The sequence below is a fragment of the Phacochoerus africanus genome, chromosome 6 (assembly GCF_016906955.1).
Source record: "Phacochoerus africanus isolate WHEZ1 chromosome 6, ROS_Pafr_v1, whole genome shotgun sequence".
NCBI lineage: Eukaryota > Metazoa > Chordata > Mammalia > Artiodactyla > Suidae > Phacochoerus > Phacochoerus africanus.
The window spans coordinates 110,729,010-110,753,321 of NC_062549.1; the positions used below are offsets into that span (position 1 = coordinate 110,729,010).

A 24,312-nucleotide genomic window follows, 5' to 3' on the forward strand; every position below is an offset into this window, starting at 1 on the left:
TGTGTAAATCTGATGGTTAGAAAGATCTGTTGGGCAGAGGCGGGGAAGCATCGGCAGGGAGAGTCCCTGGGGGAGAAGACAGGTGGGAGGTTCAGGTGTGGTGGCGTAAGGGGTGGGGCTGGGGGTGCCTGAATTAAGGCAGTAACAGCAGGGATGGAAAACCATGAGCAGATTCTGGAGATTTAAACAAGAAAAACCCAGGACTTAGCAACTCCATGTGTGGAGTGGATGGTGGGACCACAGGCTGAGATGAGGATAGCAGAGGAGGAGCAGCTGGGGCGATGGAGAAAACAGGCTCGGCTACAAGCAGGGTGAGTTCAGGATGTTTGGGGGACCTTGGCCAAGCTGACCAAGAGGTGGCCGTGGAGCTGGGTCAGAGGTGCAGAGAGACGGGGCCTGAGCCATCAGGGGGGGCATCTCCTAGATGGTAGCTGAAGCTTTAGGAGGGACTGCATTTGCCCAGGGACAGGGGGTAAGAGAAAGGAGGGAGGTGGAGAGGGAAGATCCTGTTCATTTTAGGGGTTCGAGCTCTGTCGCTGAGGGTCAGGGAGGTAAACTAGAGGCAGTGCAGCTCGTGGAAAGGCATTCACATCAGAGAACGTGGATTCATATTCCAGCTCTTCGGGATATGGAACCATTTCCTTACATCTCCAAGCCTCAGTTTCTCCAGTCATGAAATGGTCTTCATAATACCTACTTTGTAGCATTATTGAAAAATAATACCCATAAAGCACATCCCGTAGCTCCCGGCAAAAATGTTTCAATAAATGAAAGCCATGATTTTTTTTGAGGCAGGGGGGATCTTTTTAGGGCCATACTCACAGCATATGGAAGTTCCCAGGCTAGGGGTCGAATCGGAGCTGCAGCTGCTGGCCTACACCACAGCCACAGCAAAGCGGGATCTGAGCTGCATCTGCGACCTACACCACAGCTCATGGCAACGCCAAATCCTTAACCCACACCCTCATGGATACTGGTCAGGTTCTTAACTTGCTGGGCCACAGCGGGAACTCCCAAATCCACTAGTATAAATGGCAAACACTGAGAGGCTGCAAAGTTTTCAGAATCTTCCACATTTGCTAGTGCTCCTGGCTGGAAGCCCCTTTGGGCCTCTACCTGCCACTTTTCTTACCAGGTAGCTAAGCAAATCCAGGCAGGACAGAGATGTCCCTGAAACCTCCACCTGAGGCCTCTGTCCTCCCCAGGGATAGTGTTCTCTGGATGGACGCCACAGCGGACCCCTCCTGACCCCTGCCTTGCCCTTCAGCGCCTTCCCTGGAACTGCAGCTTGTTGGTGGAAGGGCACAGCAGGGGCCCCAGACTCCACCGTGTCTCCTCCCCACCACGTGAGCTCCCACCCCTCCTCTAGGCAGCCCCGGAGGAGTGAGGGGGATGGGATCAAAAGGAGGGTGAAGGAGTCCGGGAGCCATCAGAACTGAACAGCCCAGCTCCCTCGGTGGGGTAAGCTCCCCAAGCCTGGGACAGGCAGGCAAACTTCATCCAGAGAGGTGGTGGCCCTGGCCTCAGTTTCCTCATCCGCAAAATACCAGGCAAGGACAGCCCCCTCTGAGGTCCCTCCCACCTGGACTGCTCTGATTTCACCCAGGTCCTCGCCTTTCCTGTATGCTACTTACCTGCTTGCCAGCAGAGGGCGCGCACACCTCTTCCCAACCAGTGTGATGCCAGGACCTGGGAGACTGGCCAAGAGTCAGGAAACCTTATTAAACAAACCACCGCTGTGCCAGGCATGTGACACGTTTAGTGCAGCACCTGGCCAGGGCAAGCGTCCAATAAGTAGTAGCCATGGTTGTCTCCATTTCGCAGATGAGGAACTAAGGTTCCAAGAGTTAAGTATGTATGTATGTATGTATGTATGTATGTATGTATGTATGTATGTATTGTGGTTTTAGGGCCACACCCGTGCCATATGGAGGTTCCCAGGCTGGGGTCGAATCAGAGCTGTTGCTGCTGACCTACACCCAGAGCCATAGCAATGCCAGATCTGAGCCACGTCTGCGACCTACGCCACAGCTCACCGCAACACTGGATCCTTGACCTGCTGAGCGAGGCCAGGGATTGAACCTGCCACTTCATGGTTCCTAGTCGGATTCATTTCCACTGTGCCATGATGGGAACTCAAAGTGAGTGTTTGTGACCCTGCGGCCCTTGCTCTGTGCTGTGTAGTGTCCCACGTGGCCTGCATTGCTGGGGAGGCCATGAGGGCTGGTCACTAAAAGGGTCCCAGTAGCAGCTGGATGCTGCAGAGGGAACCTGGCTTCGTGTGGAGGAATAACGTGGGGTGGGAATATGCGGAGGGGGTGCGAGGGCCAAGAAACCAAGGAGAGGCTTCTGGGCTGCTCAGCTGGCTCTGTGCTCCCGCTCTCCCCCCACCGCTCACACACGCCCCGCCTCTGCAAGGCTGGGGAAGGACAGCCTAGCATGTCCGGAGCCTCTCAAGGCCAACCAGGGTACGGCCTGGACCCAGCCCAAGCGCTGGGTGACGTCAATGGGGAGGCCTGAGATTGGTCCCCAAGACAGCCCCAGCCTCTGTGACCTCCAGGGCCATGTGGCACAGAGGGGCGGGCTGAGCCCCCCTGCCGGCCTTCCTGGGGGCCAGGACACTGGTCTCATCCAACAGCCACCCCTGGGCAGGACCGAGTCCCGGGGCTGCAGGAGGGGTACCTCCCCTGGACTTCATTATCTTGTTTTGTTAACTTTAACATTTTGAGGGGGGTGGAGAGGGAGTGGAGAGGCAATGATTATAAAGTAACATGCTCTTTGGGAAAAAGTTGGAAAATGCAGAAAAGCAGGAAGAAGAAACCACATAGAAGGCCCCCCAGAGCCCCAAAGATATGGACATTGTTTCTTTTAGTATCTTTTCTTCAAGTCAAGCTGCATAGGTTCAAAGGACACCCCTGCCGCGTCCGGGCTGTGTGACCTGGGCTGAGCTACCTCTCATCTCTTTGTGTGCGCCTCAGTTTCTTCATCGGTAACTTGGGGATGAAAACAAGAGAACCTACTTCAAAGAATTGTTGTAAGCATTCAGCAGGTGGGTACCGGTCACAGGGTGGATGGTGAATACACGTTTAGATTCACACGGTGACTTTTTTCCTATGTTTAGATTTTCGTGATTACAATTTTTTTTTTTTGTACAGAATTGACTGCTACCATGTTGTAACAAGCTTTATTCACCGAATACTACAACCTGAACATTTTCTCTGTTTAGATTTATGTGATGGCAATGTTTTCTGTTTTGATGTATATGATTCCAAGTTTTGTTGAGATTTTTTTTTCTCTGTTTTCATTTATATGAGGTCAATGTATGTGTGTGTTTAATTCACAAAAGTAGGTGCTGAACCGTGAACTTTCCTGCCCCAAATCACTGTATAGACTTTTACACATGGTTTTGAACGGCTGCATTGAGGTGGCCTTGGGCAGTGGATTGGAATGGAGACAGGAGCAGATGTGCATGATGGGGGCTGATTGAGGCCCCCCCCTCCCCCCCTGCCGGGCACGTCCACGGCAGGCAGCCAGGCCTGGCTCAGGGACAGCAGCTCAGGGCACTGCCCCTCTTGGGACCTTGAGCTGGGCCTATATCAGGCCCCTCCCTTGAGATCCCCAAGGGCAGGCCCCTCTCAAAGGCTCCCCTACCTAGGCTGCCCTCCCCATTCTGGCCCATGCTTGCTCTCTAGTTTCTCTGAAAGCCTGCTCTGAATCACAGTCCAAGGTCCAGGCCTCTGGCAAAGGGCTTTTCAGATGTCCCTGAGGGCCTTTCCTCCAGGGCCATCTGGCAAGAGGAGGCTGGATGACTCTGAAACTGATAGCACTAAAGGCCAGAACCTAACCAGAACACAGGCTGGGACTCGGAACCAGCCCCAACCCAGATTGGACTTGAACCCATGTGTCGGCACTCGAAACCAGCCTAAACCCACGGTTTTAAATGAAATCGTTCCCCCAGTGTCTGGACTCACAGAGGTTCAGGGTCGTCCTGCCTCTGCACAGAAGGGATTCAGTGAGAGACAAAGCAACAGGCAAGAAGGAGGTTTATTAGGATGGGACGCTTGTGAGACATGCGAGCAGGCAGGCAAGGAGGCTCTGCCCTGGGGATCTGGTGGGCTACAGGTTTACCATCCAAGGGGAGGGGGCGGGGGGGGGGGGGGATCGGAAAGGACCACCTCTTCCTCAAACTCCTGCCGCTGGTCTGGATCAGAAGGCAGGCCTCATCCCATCCCCCACCCAACGACCCGAGGCAATTCTGGCACCTCCGTTAGCCCAGCAAGCCTGCCTTGTGCTTATGGCTTTCTCGAATGAACAGTGGTCTCCCCTAGGTTTCCCTCCTTGTTGGTGGTCCCCTACTGGACTTCTACACCCACCTGTGCCTACTCCATCCCTCTCAACTCCCTCCCTGGAGGAGGTGGGATGCAGGATGGAGAGGAGGGAGGAGGAGCTCCTGCGTGTGAGGGTCCTACTGCAGATCCCAGGCTGGATGGAGGCAGAGCCAAGTGCCCAGGAGTAGGGGGAGCCCCCCACCAAGGTCCTCTGGCAAGTAGGAGAAGGTAGGAGAAATAAGGTCGGAGCCCGGGCCCTGGGCCTGGGGTTTAGCAGACGGAGGGTCTGAGGACGAGCTGGCAAATAGGGAAGGGCCTGACATTCCCGTCTCCCAGGCCCTGGAGGGGACAGTTTCCAGGAACCCCTAAGGCCCAGCCTTCTTTCCTGCAAACTTAAGCCTCGGACATCACACTGGCCCCAGAGAACTGACTCTGCCCTCAAATTGCGCCCCCCCCCCCCCCACTGCCTCCTGCTGCCAAATGCTTTTCCTTCCTCTGCCTCTGTGGGGAGGGAGGGGGACGGGGAGACCACAGCAGGACCGCGCCAGGACTCAGGCCAGAGGCTCCGGGCCCTTCTCCCCTGGTGAGGTGGGCCCTCCCCTGTGCCCCAGCCTTGCTCTCTCAGCTGAGTGCTGCTTCTACCCCTGGAACGCAAGCTCCACGAGCATGGATGCCATCACTCTTGTTTACCCCTCTGTCTGGCTCTTAGCAGCAGCCTGTCCTGCGGGCCAGGATGGGTGGCGACAGTGGCAGGGGTGGGGTCTCTTTTTTGTGACTCCCCAGCAGCCCCAGGGCCACGACCACCAGGACTCAGGCCCCAGCCCCTAATCTGACACAGAGGCCGTGCTTCGTCCATGCAGGCTGCCAGCGAGAGCACAGCCTGGAGCCCGCTCTGGCATCCAGGTCTGTGGGCCTGAGGCGTTCCTAGCTGGTACCCCCACCCCTGGAGGGCTTTAAGCCACAGATGGGCTTTGTTCCCCCGATTCCCGAGCCCTGCTCTGCCTCCCTCGCCGCCCTTCGAGAAAGCAGAATTCGTTTCCCAGGGCCCTCCAGAGTTCTCGGCACTGAGCAGGGCCTGCTCGGGAGTTTCCGGGCAGCCTGGGAAGCAGGGGGTCCCCTTGGCCCCTTCAGCTAAAACCTGGGCTCCTGGGTCTGTCTTTACCCCCATTCCTCGTGGCCTCTCTCTATGCCTCGAGAACCAGCAAGTGGCAGGGCCCTCCCGGGAGGTAGGGAGAAAAAACTTCCTTGTCACACCGTTGTGCAAAGCCATTCAGTGACTCCACTTACCACCGGATAGTTAAAGACACACATATCCCCTGTCACCTGCCACCACTGCCCTGCCTCTCTCTCTCTCTCTCTCTCTCTCACACACACACACACACACACACACACACACACACACACACACACACACAGAGTTCAGGGTCTAGCCATGCCCAGTTTCTCACCACTCCGCTTTACCCATCCAGACAGCAGGATCTTTCCTCCCTTCCACCCTCCCCACCCCCAAATGCCTTCATCTCTGGGCCAGACTCCTATGTTATCGTTAAGGCCCAGCTCCATCATCTCCTCCTCTGGGAAGTCTTCCCTGATGTCCCCAGAGTATGGGCCTTTGCCCTTGGGATGTCACCGTGCATATATTTGTCCGCGGGTCCTGTTCTCTCCTGGGCTGTGGCAAAACAAACAAAAAACTAGCCGGGGGTCTCAGGGATTCTAGTCTGATGGGAGACATGTCCCTCCGTGTGACACATGCGGTAGTAGAGGGACATGTGTACAAGGTGTCTGGGAGCCTAGGGCCACAGCGCCCGGTGGTCCCGCGGAGGCAGAGCTTACAGTAGGCACGGAGGATCATAGGCGGTGCCCCTGAGCAGGGAGCACGGCGGGTGGCCTGGTATCAAGGCATGACGCATCGAGGACTCACAAATCATTGTCTAAGCAGAGCGTAAAGTACAAGAGGCAGGGAGTGGGGGGAGATAAGGCCCGTCTCAGAGGCAGGAGCCTCAAGCTCATGAAGCTCCTGCTCCATTAAGTAGGAAATACGGCGTGTTCGCGACATTCAGGAGGGGGTGGACGCGAACCTCTCATCCAGCCACGATTTCATGTGCTGTTGCTAATTTATCAAGGCAATGGTTCAGGACCAAATGAGGCCCAAAGTGGTCCAAGTCCCAGTTTAACAAGTAACACTGGGACATTTTCCAGTTTAACAAATGTAATACTGGAATGGAATACTGGAAGCTTTTAGAAGGAATTCTTTCTAAACCCTTTGAAATTGAATTCCTGGGACTTCTAGCTTTCCTAGAGCTAATAAGGATTTATCCCATAAACTGTTAGATATATTCAAAGTTTTCATAGACATATGCATCTTTTTTTAAAGGGCCATGATAAGGAATTTGGATTTTATCCTGAGAGCAATGAGGAATTAGTGATGAGTTTTATTTTATTTTTAATTATGCTACTTTATTTTATTTTACTTATTTATTTTTAGTAACCACAGCCATGGCATATGGAAGTTCCTCGGCCAGGGACTGCCTCTGAGCCACAGCTGCAGCAACACCCGATCCTTTAACCCACTGCACAGGGCTGGGAATCAACCCCACGTCTCCGCAGCAACCTGAGCTGCTACAGTCAGGTTCGTAACCCACTGCACCACAGTGGAAACTCCTAGTGATGGGTTTTAGAAGAGAGGATGATCAGAGTTCCAGCTAAGGAGGATCCCCCGTCTCTAACGAGGAGAGGGACTAATAAGAACAAGACTGGAGGCAGGGAGGCTGGCGGCTGCGGCGCTGTCACAGGTGGACAATTTGACGAAGGGCTGAGCTCAGGCCGTAGCAGTGAGGTGGGAGGAAGACGGGTCTGTAGGAACTTGCTAAGGTGGGGGGCACGGGGGGGCGGGGGGGGACTCACAGGATGGGTAATGGGCCAGGGATAGGGGCTGAGGGAGGACGCGGGTGGTCCCCGTACCTGGCTTGGACGCTTGGCTGGTGCTGGTGTCTTTGCTGAGCTGGGAGGGTGGGAGGAGGGGCTAAGGGGTTTGGAGGGAGATGCTGAACTCAGCTGATTTCCAGTGTGTCTCCTAGGATGGAGCGTAGTGCCTGGCAGACAGGAAGCCCTCCGTATAGAGAATGAATGACTGTAACAATGAACGGACGAATGAATGAATGAAGTGCCTTGGGCTGCACAGGCTCATCATTCAAGGAGATGCCTCCTGAGTCCCTAATTCCTTCCCCTCCCACCTGTGTCCTGGCTCCGGGTGCCCCAGACAAAGAACTGCTTTGACACTTGAACTTTGTGCAGAAGCATCAGCCTTGGCCCCCCAATCCCTGGGGCCTGGCACCTCCAGCCTTCCCAATTCCCCTCTTCCCTGGAGTGGTTCCACAATGCCTCGTGCTGACGAAGCCCCAGGCCCAGCCCCACCCAAGCTGCAGAGGGCCCCTGCTTGGGGAGGCCCACGCTCCTTCCACCGCTTCCTATCGGACCCTGCAGATGCAGGATGTGGACCCAGGGACAGGCTGGGGGAAGGACAGGGCCTGGCATCAGCTGGGCAGGGACAACAGTCACAGCCGGGCACCCGGGCTGTCCTATCCTAAAAGAGGCTGAAGGACTGAGAGCCTGCGCTCCAGGGAGCAGAACAGCCAGGGAGGTCAGGAGGGCTGGTTCCAGGAGGCCACGGTGGGGGCTGGCTCCGCAGGCACCTGATCCCTGGGCTCCTAAAGCGGCTGCTCTGTGGACCCTCTCAGGTGAGGCAGGCCCCCGGCCAGGGTCCCACCCTGGACTCCAGTCCACCCAGGGCAGTGTTGGCTGGGATGGGGGTGGGGCAGGGGAGCTGGCTGAGGTCTCCTGGGATGGCACAGGAAGCTGAGGCTGACGGGCACAGGCTCTGTTCCCAGACCCCAGGACTCCCCATCGCAGATCCTAACCCTCCCGGGGCCGGAGACCCACCACCCCTCGAACACGGGCACTTCCCTCCCTCCCCTCCTGCTTTGCCCCCGTGGCTTCTGTTTATAACCTGCCTCCCTTGTGGGACTGTGAGCCCCCGAGGGCAGGCAGCCTGGGTGCCAAGCTTTCAAATAACACGAAGTACGAGGCTTGGGACGGGGCGGGCCTCGCTTTCTCATCTCTGCTGAAGCCACCCAGGCTCAGCCAGAGGCCAGAGGGCATGGGGAAGGGTGGGGAGGGAAGGAAATGCCCTTGAGAGGAAGGGAAAGAATGGCGAGGGAGGGGGCTCCCTGTCAGGTCCGAGGGGACAGAAGAAAGGGTGGGATGAGGCGGGCTCTGCCAGGAAGAAATCTCAGCGCTGTGTGTCATGCCCACGGCAGTCCCAGCCCTCAGCGCCCGTCTCCTCCTATGAGATCCACCTGCTGCTCACAGGCACCACCTGGGCACACACGATCACACACTCACATGTGCCGCACGCACCGGCACACACGCCAGCCTTCGGTTGCCCACAGGCTGGGGTCCACCTGCAGCTGCCCCCCACCTGGGCCCTGACCGTAGAAGCTGGACTCGGCGCAGCCCGGGCGCCCTCTTCTTTTGGTTCCCGCCCTCGTGCCTGATGCTGACCTGGGGTCTCAGAGGAGGTACCCAGGAGGCAGGGGGAAGTGGGGCCCACACACTAATGCCAGAGGCAAGCAGAGGAAGAAGCTGGGAAGCAGGGGTCTCTGGTTAAGCCTGGAACACCCATCGGTACAGGCACTGCCACGGGCCCAGGCTTTGGCGCTGGGCAGGTGGTGGCCTAGGAGGCCTCCCTTTCCACCCTCCCCTCACCCCCCTGCCAGAGTCCAAAGAGCACAGGTGTGGCTTCCTCAGGGCCTCACCACCATAAGGCCTGCCTGCTCCATTAGGGCTTGCTGGATCACAGGACCTCTACCTGTGGCCACGCCACTAGCGGAGAAGCCACTGCCTTCCCATCCGGAGCCCCAGACCACCGGCTCAGATACCTGCTCCTTCGGGGGACCAGCCACCAGTCCCCACTGGAACCCAGGTAAGGGCCTGGCCCTCAGGAAGATCAGGGCCCAGCCGAGCCTTGGGGGATCCCAGGGCTTTGGAGGCAACTCAGTGGCTTCCCAGGCCAGGGTCTCCAGCCCATTCTCAGATGTAGCCAGAAGGAGGAAGCCCAAGACAGGCTTGGGGCTCAGCCTCGGGTGAGCCGGCCGGAGAGGAGGGCTCCAGAGTATCTCTGGGCTGCTTCTCTTAGGGTCTGTGATGCAGACATGGACTCTTTCCCTGCTCCCAGCTCCTAAATTTGGGGAAATCGGGCTGCTACAGCCCCCGTTCCCAGGGGCAAGGCAGACCAGAGTCAGCCCCCACTTTCCCCACCACCTCTCATCCCCCCATCGCTCCTCCGCCACCTTGAGGGTCTCCCCATCCCCTGTCTCCTTGGCAGACTCTTGAGTGCAGATGTTTTCCTGGACCTGCCACAGAGACCCACAGGGACCATCCTGGAGTAGATGTGTGTGTGGGGGGGGCACTGGTGGGTAGGGAGAGGTGCCAACCTCAGCAGAGCACAGTTTCTCTGTCTTCTGGATCTAGAAGCAGGAAGTGCTTCAGCCTGAGAGGTGGAGATGCGGGTGGTGGGGGCAGGCTTTGGGAACCCCGTACCCTTGGAGAGGACAGGGATCCTTCCAAACAACGGAAGCAGAAATCCGGCCACCCCTCCATGGTCCCTGAATTGTTTACTAGCAACTGATTTCCCCAACACTGAGTCACCTTATCAGCTCCTCTGCTATTTTCATAGCAGTCCTCGTAATAGGGGTGTGGGCTGTTCTCTGACACTTTGCCCGGGATATTCCAAGGTTTCTGGACAACTCAGATGCACCACGCAGATGCCCAGACACTCACACCACCAACACCCTGGTCATGATGCACACACATCTCGTGAAAGTCACACACGCCCCTGACCCTCACGCTCCACCGACTCCTGCTCCACCCCACACACACTCACGCACCGCATTTACCTCCCTTCCGTGTCAACATAAACATCTTCTAGACCCTCCTTCTGGGCCAGGAGGGCACTGGAGGGTACAGTGGGGACAAGATCAGTCTATCCTCAGGCGGTCACAGCCCGGGGACCGAGGCCCATAACAGTTTGAGCATAGCGTTTGCAGTCAGACCTGGCTGGTTTCATTCTCGATTGAATACTTACTTGTGACTTCAGACCTGTTACCCTCGTTGAGCCGCCACATCCTCACCTGGTAAATGGGCTGATAGCAGGTCCCAGCCAGCAAGGCTGTTTTGAGAATTAACGGAATTGATGGAGGTAAAGTCTGGAGGACAGGACATAGGGACAAGGAAGGAGAAGCCAGGGTAGTGAAAAATAAATGGTACCGTATTCACAAGGCTCACGGCACTCACCAGGGTGACTGCTGTTGGTAGAGAGGAATGCTCAAGGTTCGGCATGGCATTGGGAGGGTGGGCAGGGTGGAAGGGGGTAGTCACGGAGGGCTTCACTGAGGAGGTGATCCTTGAACTGGAATTGATTTATTTAGTTTTTTATTGAGTTAACCTTGGTTTATAACATTATGTGTTTCATGTGTACCATGTATTTCTACTTCTATATACACAACCGTGGGCTCACCACCAAAAATTTGATTTCCATCCATCACCACACAGTTAACCTTTACTCATGTCACCCTCTCTCCTGTCCCCTCTGATAACCTCTGTTCTCTATCTACATTTTGGTTTGGTTTATTTATTTATTTATTTATTTTTAGCTATTTATTTATTTATTTTTTGTCTTTTTGCCATTTCTTGGGCCGCTCCCGCGGCATATGGAGGTTCCCAGGCTAAGGGTCAAATCGGAGCTGTAGCCACCAGCCTACGCCAGAGCCACAGCAATGCAGGATCCGAGCCACATCTGCAACCTACACCACAGCTCATGGCAACGCCGGATCGTTAACCCACTGAGCAAGGGCAGGGACCGAGCCCTCAACCTCATGGTTCCTAGTTGGATTCGTTAACCACTGCACCACGACAGGAACTCCTCTTCATTTATTTTTGTTTGTTTGCTTTTTTTTTTTTTGTCTTTTTGCCTTTTCTAGGGCCGCTTCCCGTGGCATATGGAGGTTCCCAGGCCAGGGGTCGAATCGGAGCCGTAGCCACCGGCCTACGCCAGAGCCACAGCAACGCAGGATCCAAGCCGCGTCTGCAACCTACACCACAGCTCACGGCAATGCCAGATCCTCAACCCACTGAGCAAGGCCAGGGATCGAACCCGCAACCCCATGGTTCCTAGTCGGATTCGTTAACCACTGAGCCATGATGGGAACTCCTCTTTGTTTCTTATATTCCACCTATGAGTGGAATCCTCTGATGTCTGTCTTTCTCTGCCTGGCTTATTTCATTTAGCATAATACCCTCAAGGTATTATGTTGCACATGGCTAGGTTTCATCTTTTTTATGGCTGCCTAGTATTCCACTGTATACACCACATCTCCTTTATCCATTCATCTGTGGAAGGGCACTTACAGTGTTTGCATGTCTTGGCTCTTGTAAATAAGGCCAGAATGACTATAGGGAGCACACATATCTTTTCCAACCAGTATTTTCATATTCTTTGGATAAATAACCAGAAGTGGGATTGCTAGATAATGTGTTAGTTGTATTCTTATTTTTTGAGGTGTTTCCATACTGCTTTCCACAGTGGCTGAGGCATTTTACATTCCCACCAACTGCACACAAGTGTTCCCTTTTCTTCACGTCCTCACAAACATTTGTTATTTCTTGCCTTTTTGATAATAGACATTCTGACAGGTGTGAGGTGATACCTCCTATGACTTGCATTTCCCTAGTAATTAGTGCCCATGACCATCTGTGTATTTTCTCTGGAAAACTGTCTATTCCCTGGGGCTGGGATTCAGAAGTGAGGCTGGGGCGGGACTCCGGGCAGAGAATTCAGAATATGTAAAGGCAAAGAGACAGAGATTTGGTAAGATATTCAGGGAAGTGCAGATCACTGGCGCAACCTGCAGAGCCCCACAATAAATGTGCATGTACACACACACACACACCCCTCCTGAGCGGATCCCCAGTGTAAGAGCCAACACTGGCCTTCTCCCAATTCGCAGAATTGAAACAGGTGTGGATGAGAGGATTGCTTTGGTAAGGAAAGCTGCTGAACCTCGTGCTTTGCCTGCAGAAGCTAGGCACACCCATCCAGCATCTATTACACTCAGGCCAGGATGGGATCTGGTTCCACGTGTCTGTCCATGCAGCTTTCCTGGGCCTGTTAGAATGATCTAATAGAGGCTGGGAGTGTGCCTGGACCTCTGAGGCCCAGCTCAGGCGTAGGGCTCCTCAGCGCAGAGCACAGCTGGAGATGGATCCAGAAAGGCCCCTGCAGCCAGGGGCTTTGGGTCTGGTCCTAGAAGCCCCAGATCCGAGCTTGGTCCAAGTCTCAGGTCTGGGTCGGGGATGGGCTGTGACAGCTGCTCTCCTGCCCGGCTCTGCCCTGGTGTCCCTCTCCCCAGCCCTGACAGCTGTCTCTTCCCTCCAGTTTGGGTTCTAGGGCGTCATCTCAGCAGCGTCAACATGTCCCGGCCCAGCAGCAGAGCCATTTACCGTAAGCTGTCCCCCTGTGTCCTCTCCCCTGCCCTTCGCTGAGCTCCCCAAACCCCTGCCCTCCGCTCTCTCCCTCCCCATGCCCACCACCCCCATGGCTGTGTATCTCTCACCTCCTTCTCCCGCCCCCACCCTCTTGCTCTGTGTCTTGGCAGTGCACCGGAAGGAGTATGTGCAGAATCTCACCTCAGAGCCCACCCACCTGCAGCACAGGGTAGAGGTGAGTAACCCAGGGGCCCCGACAATTTGCTGATCCAACCCGAGTTTTCCCACGCACCTGCCGCCCTGACAAAAAACAGACGTCTTAGACAAGTCTCTGCCATGGAAGTCCACAGCCTGCCCCAGCCAGATCAGGGGGCTCGGGTCCAGCAAGGCTCACTGAGCATCTGCTAAGAGCGGGTGAGGACGAGGACAGGGCCGGGCGCTGGGCATCGGCAAGGGCGGCGGGGCTAACGGTTGAGTCAGTGGACATCCTATTTCCGGGCAGGAACAAATAGCAGAGGGATGGGTCAGGAGGTACCTGCCTCCACCCCACCCTACCCCACCCCGTCTCCGGGCCCACTTCCTGCCCCAGGGAACTGCTCTTTGCCCAGGATCTGGCACAACTAGTGGAAGGAATATGTGAGGTCAGTGGTCCCTTGGAGGACTTGAAAGGACCACTGTGGGGAGGGTCTGGGATTGAGCTTCTGAGGCAGGAATGCATGGCATGGAGGCTGGGACGGGGGCTCTGGCCCTGCCTGGGGGGATGACATGGGCACTGCCCAACCTAGCTGCTGGAAGAGTTGTTGAGCTCAGACGGGCGGGGTGGGGCAGGAAGAGCAGACACCGGGTCAGGCTGAAGGTCTGGGGTAGAAACCGCCCCTGGGCAGCAGCAGATTCAGAGCCTCATGGAAAAGCAGGGAGGGATGCTGGAGCAACAGCGTAGAGGCTCCAGAGGCGGCAGAGTCAGGCTTCCCCAGCCAGCTTGGTTGGGACCAGGAGCGGTGGGCTTTGGGGAGGGGGTAGGGGTTGGGAACTGGCTTCGTTTAGGTCCAGCAAGCAAAAGCAAGAGGAGGCATGTCGAGGATGCCAGGGTGTTTGCTCGTGACGTCAGGGGCCCCTGAACATGCTGCCTGGTGAACTGGGAGAGGAGCTGGGAGCTAGGCAGGAGGCGGGGTGGTGGAATCAAGGGGCAGGAGGCTGACAGGATGGCACCCCCCACAACAAGATCCTGGAGAGGAGGGCGAGGGGCAGGACCATGAGAGCGATGGTGGCGTTTGGATGGGAGAAGGAAGGGGTCTCCTTGGGGGGCAAGAATGACAGCAAAGCCCTGCTGGAATGATCAGATTAGCAAGGAGACTGAGGTCCGTGTGGACCTCTCAGGGCAGGCTTGACCTTTTCCTGAGAGCCTGGGAGGTGATGGCTTAGCAGAAGTGGGACAGGCATTCTGGGCACGGGGAACAGCATGAGCAAAGGCACGGAGATACAAATGCTAGGTCAGGGAGGAGAAGGACCAGGCTGGGGTGGTAATTCCCAAATAGCGCAAACAATGCTAAGGACAGAATCTGAGCATCCTCTATCCCATCCAGAGGAGTTCAGACTTATTTGTTGGGTAGTGGGAGCCAACATCTGCCCCATCCGGTCCCCTCAGCTGGCTGGACTCTTCCCCGCCGACCACCTTTTTTTTGTTTTTTTTTGGCCACCCCACGCATATGGAATTCCCAGGCCAGGGATCAGATCCAGGGATCAGACAAGGGTTTTTAAAGACACCACCAATCCGGTTGTGCCACAGTGGGAACTCCTGGCCTGGACTCTTAAAGGCCATGACTGTCCTGCCTCCAGACTCCTAAGCCCCTTCCTACAGCCCATCGGACCCCAACTGAGGGGCTCCATCGTTGCCTGACTGCCTCTGGCCTTCACAGTGGCCCTTGAGGGCTGCTTTATGGGGACTGCCTGGGACCTCCTCATAAGGAAGCCAGGGACGTGTCTTCCTCCTCTGCTGCCTGTCCCCACCCCCACCCGTGATGCCCTCTCCAGACCTTCTCCCAGTCCTCGGCCTCCTCTCTCCTCAGCACCTGATGACATGTAAGCTGGGGACACAGAGAGTCCAGGAGCCCAAGGATGCCCTGCAGAAGCTGCACGAGATGGACACTCAGGGCCGGGTGTGGAGCCAGGACTTGCTCCTGCAGGTCCGTGATGGCTGGCTCCAGCTGCTGGACATCGAGACCAAGGTCAGCGTCCCATCATTCCCCACAAGGGGTCACGGCTAACCTAGGCTGTGGGAAAGGCACTGGGCATGGACAGCAAATCCCTCCTTGTCCTACATGGCAGCCGCCCCCCCCCCCCCAATATGTACCCACGACTAGGAAGGAGCCAGGGACAGGGGCACAGGGGTCAGGGGAGATGACACCCCTTCAGGTGGCCACTAGAAGGGTGAGGCAACCCAGGGCAGGAGCTCCCGGGGAACAGCTGGCTCTTAGGGACCTCACAGCCAACCTCTCTGCCTGGCTCAGGAGGAGCTGGAGTCTTACCGCCTGGACAGCATCAAGGTCATGGATGTGGCACTTGACACCTGCTCCTACAACTCTGTCCTGTCCATCACAGTGCAGGATTCAGGCCTGCGAGGCGTTAGCACCCTGCTCTTCCAGTGCCCGGAAGTGGGGGTGAGTGGGTGTGGGAGCCAATGACCAGCACCCCTTCCCCACCCCCACCCCCCTACCCCTGCCACAGCCTGCCTGCTTGCTGCTTCCTGCAGGCAGAGCGACTGAAGACCAGCCTGCAGAAGGCTCTGGAGGAGGACTTAGAGCAAAGGTAGGCAGCCTCTGCCCCAGCCCACCTGCCTGAGCTCAGGGCTCAGAGCTCAGGCCTGCGTGGGCCAGACTCTGTTCCACATCTATGGGAGCCCGGGAGCCTGTGGCCCAGTAACACATGCATTGACCTGGGAACGGGCCAGGCTGGAACTGGGGTGCAGCTGGGCGTGGGAAAGGCTGTGGGGCTGGGCCCAGAGAACACTGGAGGCTGTCCCCAGAGACGGACATGGGACCAAGAGGTCTCGGAGGGCAGAGATGAGTGAGGCAGCAAGAGTCAGGGAAGGGTTCAGATGGAGACCAGGGAATAGAACTAGGGGGGCTCCTGGAGAGAGATGGGCACCTTGGGTCATGGGGCAGATGGGTGGGCAGAGCTTCTGTGCCAAGAACCCTGTCAAAGCTGTTTCCCCACCATGTGCTCGGCAGATCCCGATTTGGAGCCCTCCACGCAGACCAGGACAGATGGAGGGGGCCTCCCCTGGAAAGGCCACTCCCTAAGGAGCAAGCACCCCCTTTTGAGCGGGGACCCCCTCCAGAACAGCCCCACTGGATGGCCCCAGAGCAGAGTAAGTTCGGGCATGAGGACCAGTGGGAGGCGAGGGTTCTGATCAAAGATGAAAGAGCGTCTGGGCCACGGTCCCCTCCCATTGCAGACACACCACCGTCCCCAAAGCCCCTGCCGCACCCCTCCAGCATCCACGAGCGGAGCGCCTTCACTCCGCCTCCTTCGAGGCGGCCTCCATCCCCCGAGAACCCTGAATGGGATGAGGTAACAGCAGATCGGCTCGGGCTTGTGGATGCTTTGGGGCCTGGCTGAAGGGAGGACACCAATTGTCCCCCTGACCCCAAGGAACCAGGTCCCAGGATGGCCAAGGCTGGCCTTGGGCTGAGGGGGGACATGGAGTCTTGGTCAGACCCTGGGCCTTGCTGTGGCGGGTGTGGGGGTGCTGGAAGTGCCGGGGCTCGAGCTGCCCACTCAGGCCCCAAGGTGTTTGGGGTCCAGGAGGTGCTGAACCACGTCCTAAAAGACATCGAGCTGTTCGTGGGAAAGCTGAAGGAGGCCCAGGCCCTGTCAAAGACCAGCCGTAAGAAGAAGAGATGGCGCAAGAAGACGAAAAAGGGAGGTGAGTGCTGGGGCCTGCGGGACAGGAGTCGGGGTTGGAATTACCTGGGTCCCGCTACCTCCCCTCCTCTCTCTCCAGGGGTGACAGAAGCACATTACATCGACTGCTTCCAGAAGATCAAGTACAGCTTCAACCTCCTGGTATGTGGCTCCCCGCACGTTCCCCAGCTCTTCCCCCCAGCCCCCCGCTCCAGCAATCCCCCCTCCCCGGTCTCACAGACACCCCAGGCTTCTCCCCACTTTAGGGACTTTTGGAGAATGCCAGGCTCCCTGCCAAGGCCCGGAACAATTATGGGCCCCTGGGGTCCTGGTGAAGGTGGGGTGAAGGGATGGGTGGTGACAGGCATCCCTCTGTGTCCCCAGGGGAAGCTGGCCATCAGGCTGCAGGAGACAAGTGCCCCTGAGTTTATACACATCCTCTTCCAAACTCTGGACTTCGTGAGTCAGGGGAGGGCAGGGTGGTACAGAGGGAAATGCTGAAGTTAAGATGGGACAGAGGCCAGGGTGGGCAGCAGGGGGCAGAGGGGGGCTGTGGGTCTGCCTCTTGTTCACCCCAGCACACCCTTGTCCTTGACCCCAAGACACCAGCCTCACTCAGCCGATGAGATGGGCTGGGGTAGGAGACCGGGACACCAGCGGGGGCAGGAAGGAGCAGGCCTGGGACAACGTGGCATTGCCAAAGTGGGAAACCAGGGACCCCGGGCCCTTTCCCACTCCCATCTGGTCCTGTGGGAGCCCAGGCTTCCTGACACCTTCTGTCGCTCCCCTAGATCATAGCCCAGTGCCCTGAGCCTGACCTGGCAGCCCAAGTGATCTCACCTCTCCTCACCACCAAAGCCATTGACCTCTTGCAGTCCTGTCTAAGCCCATTGGAGAACAGCCTCTGGAAGGGCCTGGGCAAGGCCTGGACCACCAGCCAGTAAGTGATGACAAGGCCTGAATGAGTTGGGGGCAAGTGGCATGGGGCACGGGGCAGGACACTGGAAGAGGTAGGCTCTATGTTATATCTTAAAAAAAAACCCAGAGGAATTCCTGCTGTGGCGCAGTGAGTTAATGAGCAGCTTGTCCCGGTGGTGGTGCGGGTTTGATCCCTGGCCTGGCGCAGTGGGTTAGGGATCTGATGTAGCTGCAGCTGTGGCTCAGATTCCATCCCTGACCTGAGACCTTCCATATGCCCAGTTATGGCCAAAAAAGGAAAAAACAAACAAATTCTATACCTATTAAACTGGAAAAACAAAACAAACAAACAAAAATCCATACCCAGTCCTCCGTCTCCCCAGCCCCTGGTAACCTCTACTTTACAAAATATCTCAAAACAAACTGGGAGAATCTATGTGGAGTTTTAAGTTATACTCAATTATATACATTCAATTGTACACATACAAGTTATATACAAACAATGGGGGAGGGGGAGGAAACACCACTTCGCATCACCCACCACCGAAGGGAAAGCATTAGCTCAGAAAAGAAAAAAAAGACCAATTCTTCCCAAGAAAAGAGAGTTGGCAATCTTCTACTAAACTTTTTCTCATTTTTGTCAAGATCAAAGTGAAAAAGTTGTCTCAATCCAGGCTAGATTTTAAGAATTACATGTAAGAGATGCTACAAATGTAACATCCATGAGTCACAACTGGGAGTTCCCATGGTGGCTCAGCAAGTTAAGAATCTGACTAGTATTCAGGAGGACACAGGTTCGATCCCTGGCTCAGTTGGTTAAGGATCTGGTATTGCTGGGAGCTTCGGGGTAGGTTGCAGACGTGGCTCAGATCTGGCACGGCTGTGGCTGTGGCTGTGACCTAGGACAGCATATGCAAAAAAAAGAAGAAAAAAAAAGAGTCGTAACCAACCAGCCCAGCTGAGCAGCTAAGACAGAGCTAGCTAAGAGCTAACCCTCTTTCTGAGCAGTTGGGCAGCGAGGCCAAACAGATGATAGCCGTTGGGGGTCAGGTGGGGTGGGGTGTCCAGCTTGAATATGCTGAGCTGAGGTGTCAGGGGAACTTTCTTTTTTTTCTTTTTTTTTTTTTTTTTCTGTCTTTTTGCCATTTCTTGGGCCGCTCCCGTGGCATATGGAGGTTCCCAGGCTAGGAGTCAAATCGGAGCTGTAGCCACCAGCCTACGCCAGAGCCACAGCAACGTGGGATCCAAGCCACATCTGCAACCTACACCACAGCTCACGGCAACACCGGATCCTTAACCCACTGAGCAAGGCCAGGCATCGAACCCGCAACCTCATGGTTCCTAGTCGGATTCATTAACCACTGAGCCACAACGGGAACTCCTCAGGGGAACTTTCCATAGAGACAAGGGTGGAGGCTGTCAACAGGGTGGAGCTCCCCTCTCCTAGGGGAGAGGCTGGCTACATGGGCTGGAGGACAGTCAGCACAGAGGTGACAGCTGGGCCCAGAGGCAAGTGTCGCAGTGGGAGCCCCAGAGCTCACTTTAACAAGCGTGGTCTGCTCTCCCCAGGAGAGATGGGCCTGAGGAAACTTCTGGGCCACAGGAAACAGGGTTAAGACAGGAAAGAGAAATCCCATAGCATTAAAAGGAGAAACAACAAAAGCAGGTGCATAAGAACCAAAGGAGAAGAGGGCTTTACAAAGAGACATCAACTGGGAAATAAGCCAGGCATCTAGCCTACTGAGCCCCATTAAAGGGTTTTTGTGTCCAGTTTATCCAAAGACATAAATTATAATGTAATGTCATCTGTTCCTTTTATTGTGGGAGGATGTACACAGGATAAAATGTATTTGAACCATTTTTAGGTGTATAATTCAATGGCATTAGGTACATGCATGGTGTTGTGCAACCACCCCCACTATCCATTTCCAGAACTTTCCAACATCCCAAACAGAAACTCTGTACCCACTAGACAATTAACCAAAACTCTCTACCCATTCCTCTTTTCCCAGCCCCTCGTAACTTATAATTTCTGTCTCTGTTTATTATTTTAAATATAATATTACGTCAGATGTGCCTAAGAGGTTTTCTCATTTCATAAAATAACCAAAAATGAATGAATGAAACAAAAGACAGAAACACAGAAAACAGAATAGTCCAACAGATGTAAAAACCCTCCAAAAAGTTGCACTTTGGGCAGATTGTATTCAAATGGCTTGATTTTAGGTAAACTGACTGAGATTTGTAAACAACGGCTAAATTCTGTGGAAATCCAGGATATAGACCATACAAGGCCATTTGGATTTAGCAATCGGGAGATTATCAGGACTTTAGAAGAACCAGTTTCAACAGAGAAATGGCAGAGGTAAAAGTCAGGTTGCAAGGAATCAGGAAAGAACCAGAGATACAAAAATGTAGGCAGGGCATATGGCCGCATCCTCAAACAATTTCACAAAGATAAGGTAATAGAATGACAGCTTATTCTAAAGGGTCAAGCAGAGGTGAAGCACTTTTTTAGGGCAAAGAAAAGGAGCCAATTAAAAAGGAGCCAATTTAGGAGTTCTCTTTGTGGCTCAGCCGTTAACAAACCCCACTAGCATCCATGAGGACACAGATTTGATCCCTGGCCTCACTCGGTGGGTTAAGGATCCAGCGTTGCCGTGAGCTGTGGTGTAGGTCACAGATGCAGCTTGGATCCCGAGTTGCTGTGGTGTAGGCCGGCAGCTGTAGCGCCAATTCGACTCCTAGCCTGGGAACCTCCATATGCTGCAGGTACAGCCCTACAAAGCGGAAAAAAAAAAAAAAAAAAAAAAAAGAACCAATTTAAAAGGCCAGGTATTCAGAAAGGGGGACAATTTATTTGTTCCTCTTGCATAAGTATCTACTAGCTGCATCCTCTGTCACATGCACTGAACTCAAAATGCAGCTCCCAAGGAGTTCAACGCAGTAAGAAAACCAGACATGTGAGAATCACCTGCAATTCAGCCTGAGCGGGGCCATAATCCAGGGTGAGGGAGGTCAGCAGCAGTGCAGAATAGAAGACTTTCACCTCCACCTCCACAGGGCAGGGAGGGGACTTCCTCGAGGCCGGGAGCTGGCAATCCAGGGGGAGGGAAGAGGAGTATAACCCACGCAGGGCAAGCCTGGAGGCCACAAACAGCATCGTTCTTCCTGGGTCCTGGGCAATGGCTGAGCAGGGAGGCTGAGAGGCAAGTTCCAGCCCCCACCCTAGATAGAGCCAGGTGCAGCACTCTGCTGAGCTCACAATGGGAAGTCCGTACCCTAGCGGGCTAGAAAGAAAGAGGTCTGCTCCCCCACAACGGGGAAAAACACCTTGGGTCTTCCAGAACCCCCCAACAGTGAGATAAAGTACCCGGTGCAGTTGCGATGGCGTGGATGTAACTGCACTTTCACAGGCAGAGGGGAGTCTGGCCCGCAGATAGCTGCCCCATGGGATTTGTTCAGGCTGATCTGTTGGCTCCAGGGTGGGTGTCCTGGGCCCTGTCCTCCATCACCTCGCAGATATCCCGGGTGAGGCCCTGTCACTTCCACCCTGGCACAGAGTGGACTCAGCTTTGTTCTCTCCCCAGGGCCAACTGGACGGGCAGTGAGCCCCTGCCCTACCAACCCACGTTCTATGATGGTTGGCAGCTTCCAGAACTTACCTACCAGGTAAGGGGAACGAAGCACCGAGGCCTGTTTAAAGCCCTGGTCTCTGGCTAGTTCCTGCCCTCCTAGTCCAAACCACAGCCCCCAGGCGGTAGGTGGGTTCCGTGTGGTGGGCAGAGGGGGGAGGGGCTGTGAGGCAGCCGAGCACAGGTGGGTCCGTGGTCTCCACCCCAGCTCCCTATCGCTGTGCTTCCTGCTCTGCCCCTACAGGCGCTCTCAAGATACCAAGACACCACTTCCCTCCGGTAGGTATCCCTGGGCTGAGCCGGGACCATACGGTCCTGGGGAGGACGGGACAGGGCTGGTCCTGTGGGTCTGTGGGTTCTGCATCTCACTGACCTCTGGGCTCTCTTTTGGCCAGACCTGTACATGAACAAGCACATCCTCCCCCTACCGGGGTGACCCCCAGACTCCAGTCCCTTCTTTTTTCACTACTCCCCACACGAATCTGACTTCCCAGAGCGTGGCTAGAAGTGCTTAAAGGAGACCTCACATATAGAAAATTCTACTGCTGGGAGACTCCTCAGAAATCAACAACATCTCAGACCCTTTCTGCCTGTAGAAACCTGCACCCTGAGCCCACTGAACAATCACCTGCCCTTAAATTCTGTAGACTCAAAAGCCACAGCCAGACTCCAGGCAGGAGCTATCTCTGGGCCTCTGGGGCTGAGACAGGGGCCCGATCTCTGAGGCTCCATGCTCCAGCCATCCTCACTCTGTCTCTAGGAGAAGCCCTAGTTTAGGGAGCACTTTACACTTCGCTCAAGAGGAGGCATACAACCACAGCCCCAAACTGGGGCCCTCCAGACCTGGATCTGTCAAGCCGGGCCTGCAAATGCAAGTCCTATATGAGTTTGAAGCTAGGAACTCACAGGAACTGACTGTGGTCCAGGGAGAGGTGCTGGAGGTAAGGCACAGGCTTGAGCCAGAAAAGAAGGTGGTGGTTGGTGGGAGCTACTAGTGGCCTGGGGTGGGTGGTCCAGGTATGGGACTGCCAGGGTGGGGGGGCCTAGCGAGGGAGAAGCAACATTGGAAAAGGCCAGGAGGGAGAAAACCTTCGAGGGGAGAGGGGAGGCTGGCTGGACAGAGGCTCGGGTCACTGATTTAGCGACTCTTGGCAGATTCTGGACCAGAGCAAGCGGTGGTGGCTGGTGAAGAATGAGATGGGACGGAGCGGCTACATCCCCAGCAACATCCTGGAGCCCCTCCAGTCGGGGGCTCCCAGGAGCCAGAACGGGTCGCCCTCTCGGGTACTGCTCAGCCCAGACTTTTCAGGAGCTATAAAGCCTGAGTCAGAGGTGGGGGCAGGGGGGATTCGGTGACAGAGGAGACGGTCCTGGTTTAATCAGTATTACGGCATGCTTCCTGTGTGCCGAGTCTGTCGTGGGGCCAGAGCAGAGAACAAGCCTTGTGCCCGCCGCATGAGCAGCATGGAGTGAGATAAGTGATGGGATGACAGCCCAGAGAAGGGACCCAGAGGATGGCGGGCTCCCAGGGGTCATGGCCTCTGACCCCCAGTTCCTGATTCTAGGCTCCAATGCTTCGACTTAGCTCCAGGCCTGAGGAGGTCACAGCGTGGCTGCAGGCAGAGAACTTCTCTACTGTGTGAGTGCCTAGCCCCATGTGGTCCGTGGGGAGAACCCTTGCAAAGGGCTCGGATAATAACCAGGGAAGCTCAGAGACCCGGAACCTCCAACCTGGCCTGCACAGTGCAAGACAGACCCACGGGGGCTGCCCAGTGGCAGCGCCGCCTCTGCCCAGTTAAAGGGAGCAGAAGAAGGGGTCAGTCATGCCTCTGTTGGAGCCCCCTGAGGAGCCCCTGATAGGGGGCAGGCAGCAGGATCGGGGGACTGGGGAAGAACCTCAGCAGCCAGCCGCCCCTCCCACCACCAGCGGCTCTTCCTTGATGCCTCTCCCTTCAAGGCCAGGGGCTCTGAACTTGGTTTAAGCCAATATGTGTATCTTCCTCCCTCACCTCCAGATAGCCTTTCCATGGATTTCCCCCATCAGCCCAGCCTCCAAGCCCAAACAGCCTCTGTTCCACCCAGATACCCAGGCCCAGGTCCCTCTGCCCCACCACTGACGGTTTCTGCTCTTTTTGTTCCCAGCACCGTGAGGACCCTCGGCTCCCTGACAGGGAGCCAGCTGCTTCACATGAGACCTGGGGAGCTACAGATGCTGTGTCCACAGGAGGCCCCACGGGTCCTGGCACGGCTGGAGGCCGTCAGAAGGATGCTGGGGGTGAGGACACCCTGGGGTCCTGACCCCTGCTGGAAACGCGGGGTGCTCCCCGAGTAAGACTGAGAGTGCCAAGCAGACAAGCCAGCAGGCCCAGCTCTGGGGTGGCACTCAGTGTGGCAGGTCTAGGCACAGGACGGTCCCCCAGGAGCTTGACTTCAAGTGCTCAGGGACGCTTTGAGGCTCCCAGCTGGTTGTGGACATGAGCTCTGGGGTCCCTCACCTGGCACCTTGCCTCACCCCCATCTTTTCCTTCCTCAGATAAGCCCTTAGGCACCAACTCAGACACCTCCAAGACCAAGGCTCTCTCACAAGCAAGGCGGCGGATCCGAGATTCTTTAGGGCTCCGAGAGTTCCCCTTTCAGGTTCCCTGGCTGCATACCCCAGCTCACATGGCAAAGAGGATGAGCAAGCCCATAGGATGAGACAGATGGTGCCCCTTCTCACTGTGTTGAGAGCCGCTCTCTCCAGTTAACACCTGTTTATTGGATCTCTTTCCTGAGCCTGGAGCACTTATGCCCAGAGCTGTCAGGACTCTGTTTAGTGCCTCTCCTCCCCAATAAAATTATGTCCAAGCTTGTCGTGTGCCTCTCTTGCATCTTCCTTTGGTCCTGATGGAGGCCAAAGGCAGGAAGCCAGGAAGAGCTGGGCCACTGGACATGAAACAGCAGCAGCCCTACACCCACCACCAGGCCCGACTGAGTGTGAGCGAGAA

At 55.8% G+C, this 24,312-nt stretch overlaps 1 protein-coding gene across 2 annotated transcripts; it reads left to right on the plus strand.

Moving 5' to 3' along the window:
- Positions 1–2,611: 2,611 nt before the first annotated feature.
- Positions 2,612–24,178, plus strand: EPS8L3 (EPS8 like 3). Of its 2 annotated transcripts, none has more exons than XM_047785084.1 (19): positions 2,612–3,049; positions 12,820–12,885; positions 13,040–13,104; positions 14,936–15,094; positions 15,377–15,526; positions 15,619–15,674; positions 16,097–16,236; positions 16,324–16,439; positions 16,674–16,794; positions 16,873–16,934; positions 17,157–17,231; positions 17,564–17,712; positions 21,281–21,362; positions 21,570–21,604; positions 22,086–22,266; positions 22,481–22,609; positions 22,891–22,964; positions 23,468–23,600; positions 23,859–24,178. In XM_047785084.1, exons 1-19 carry the CDS (start codon positions 3,001–3,003, stop codon positions 23,868–23,870), a joined length of 1,854 nt encoding a protein of 617 aa, XP_047641040.1. In that variant the 5' UTR covers positions 2,612–3,000; the 3' UTR covers positions 23,871–24,178. The 2 variants fall into 2 exon arrangements, with proteins under 2 accessions (XP_047641040.1, XP_047641043.1); XM_047785087.1 differs by lacking the exon at positions 2,612–3,049 and adding an exon at positions 8,857–9,309.
- Positions 24,179–24,312: the final 134 nt, after the last annotated feature.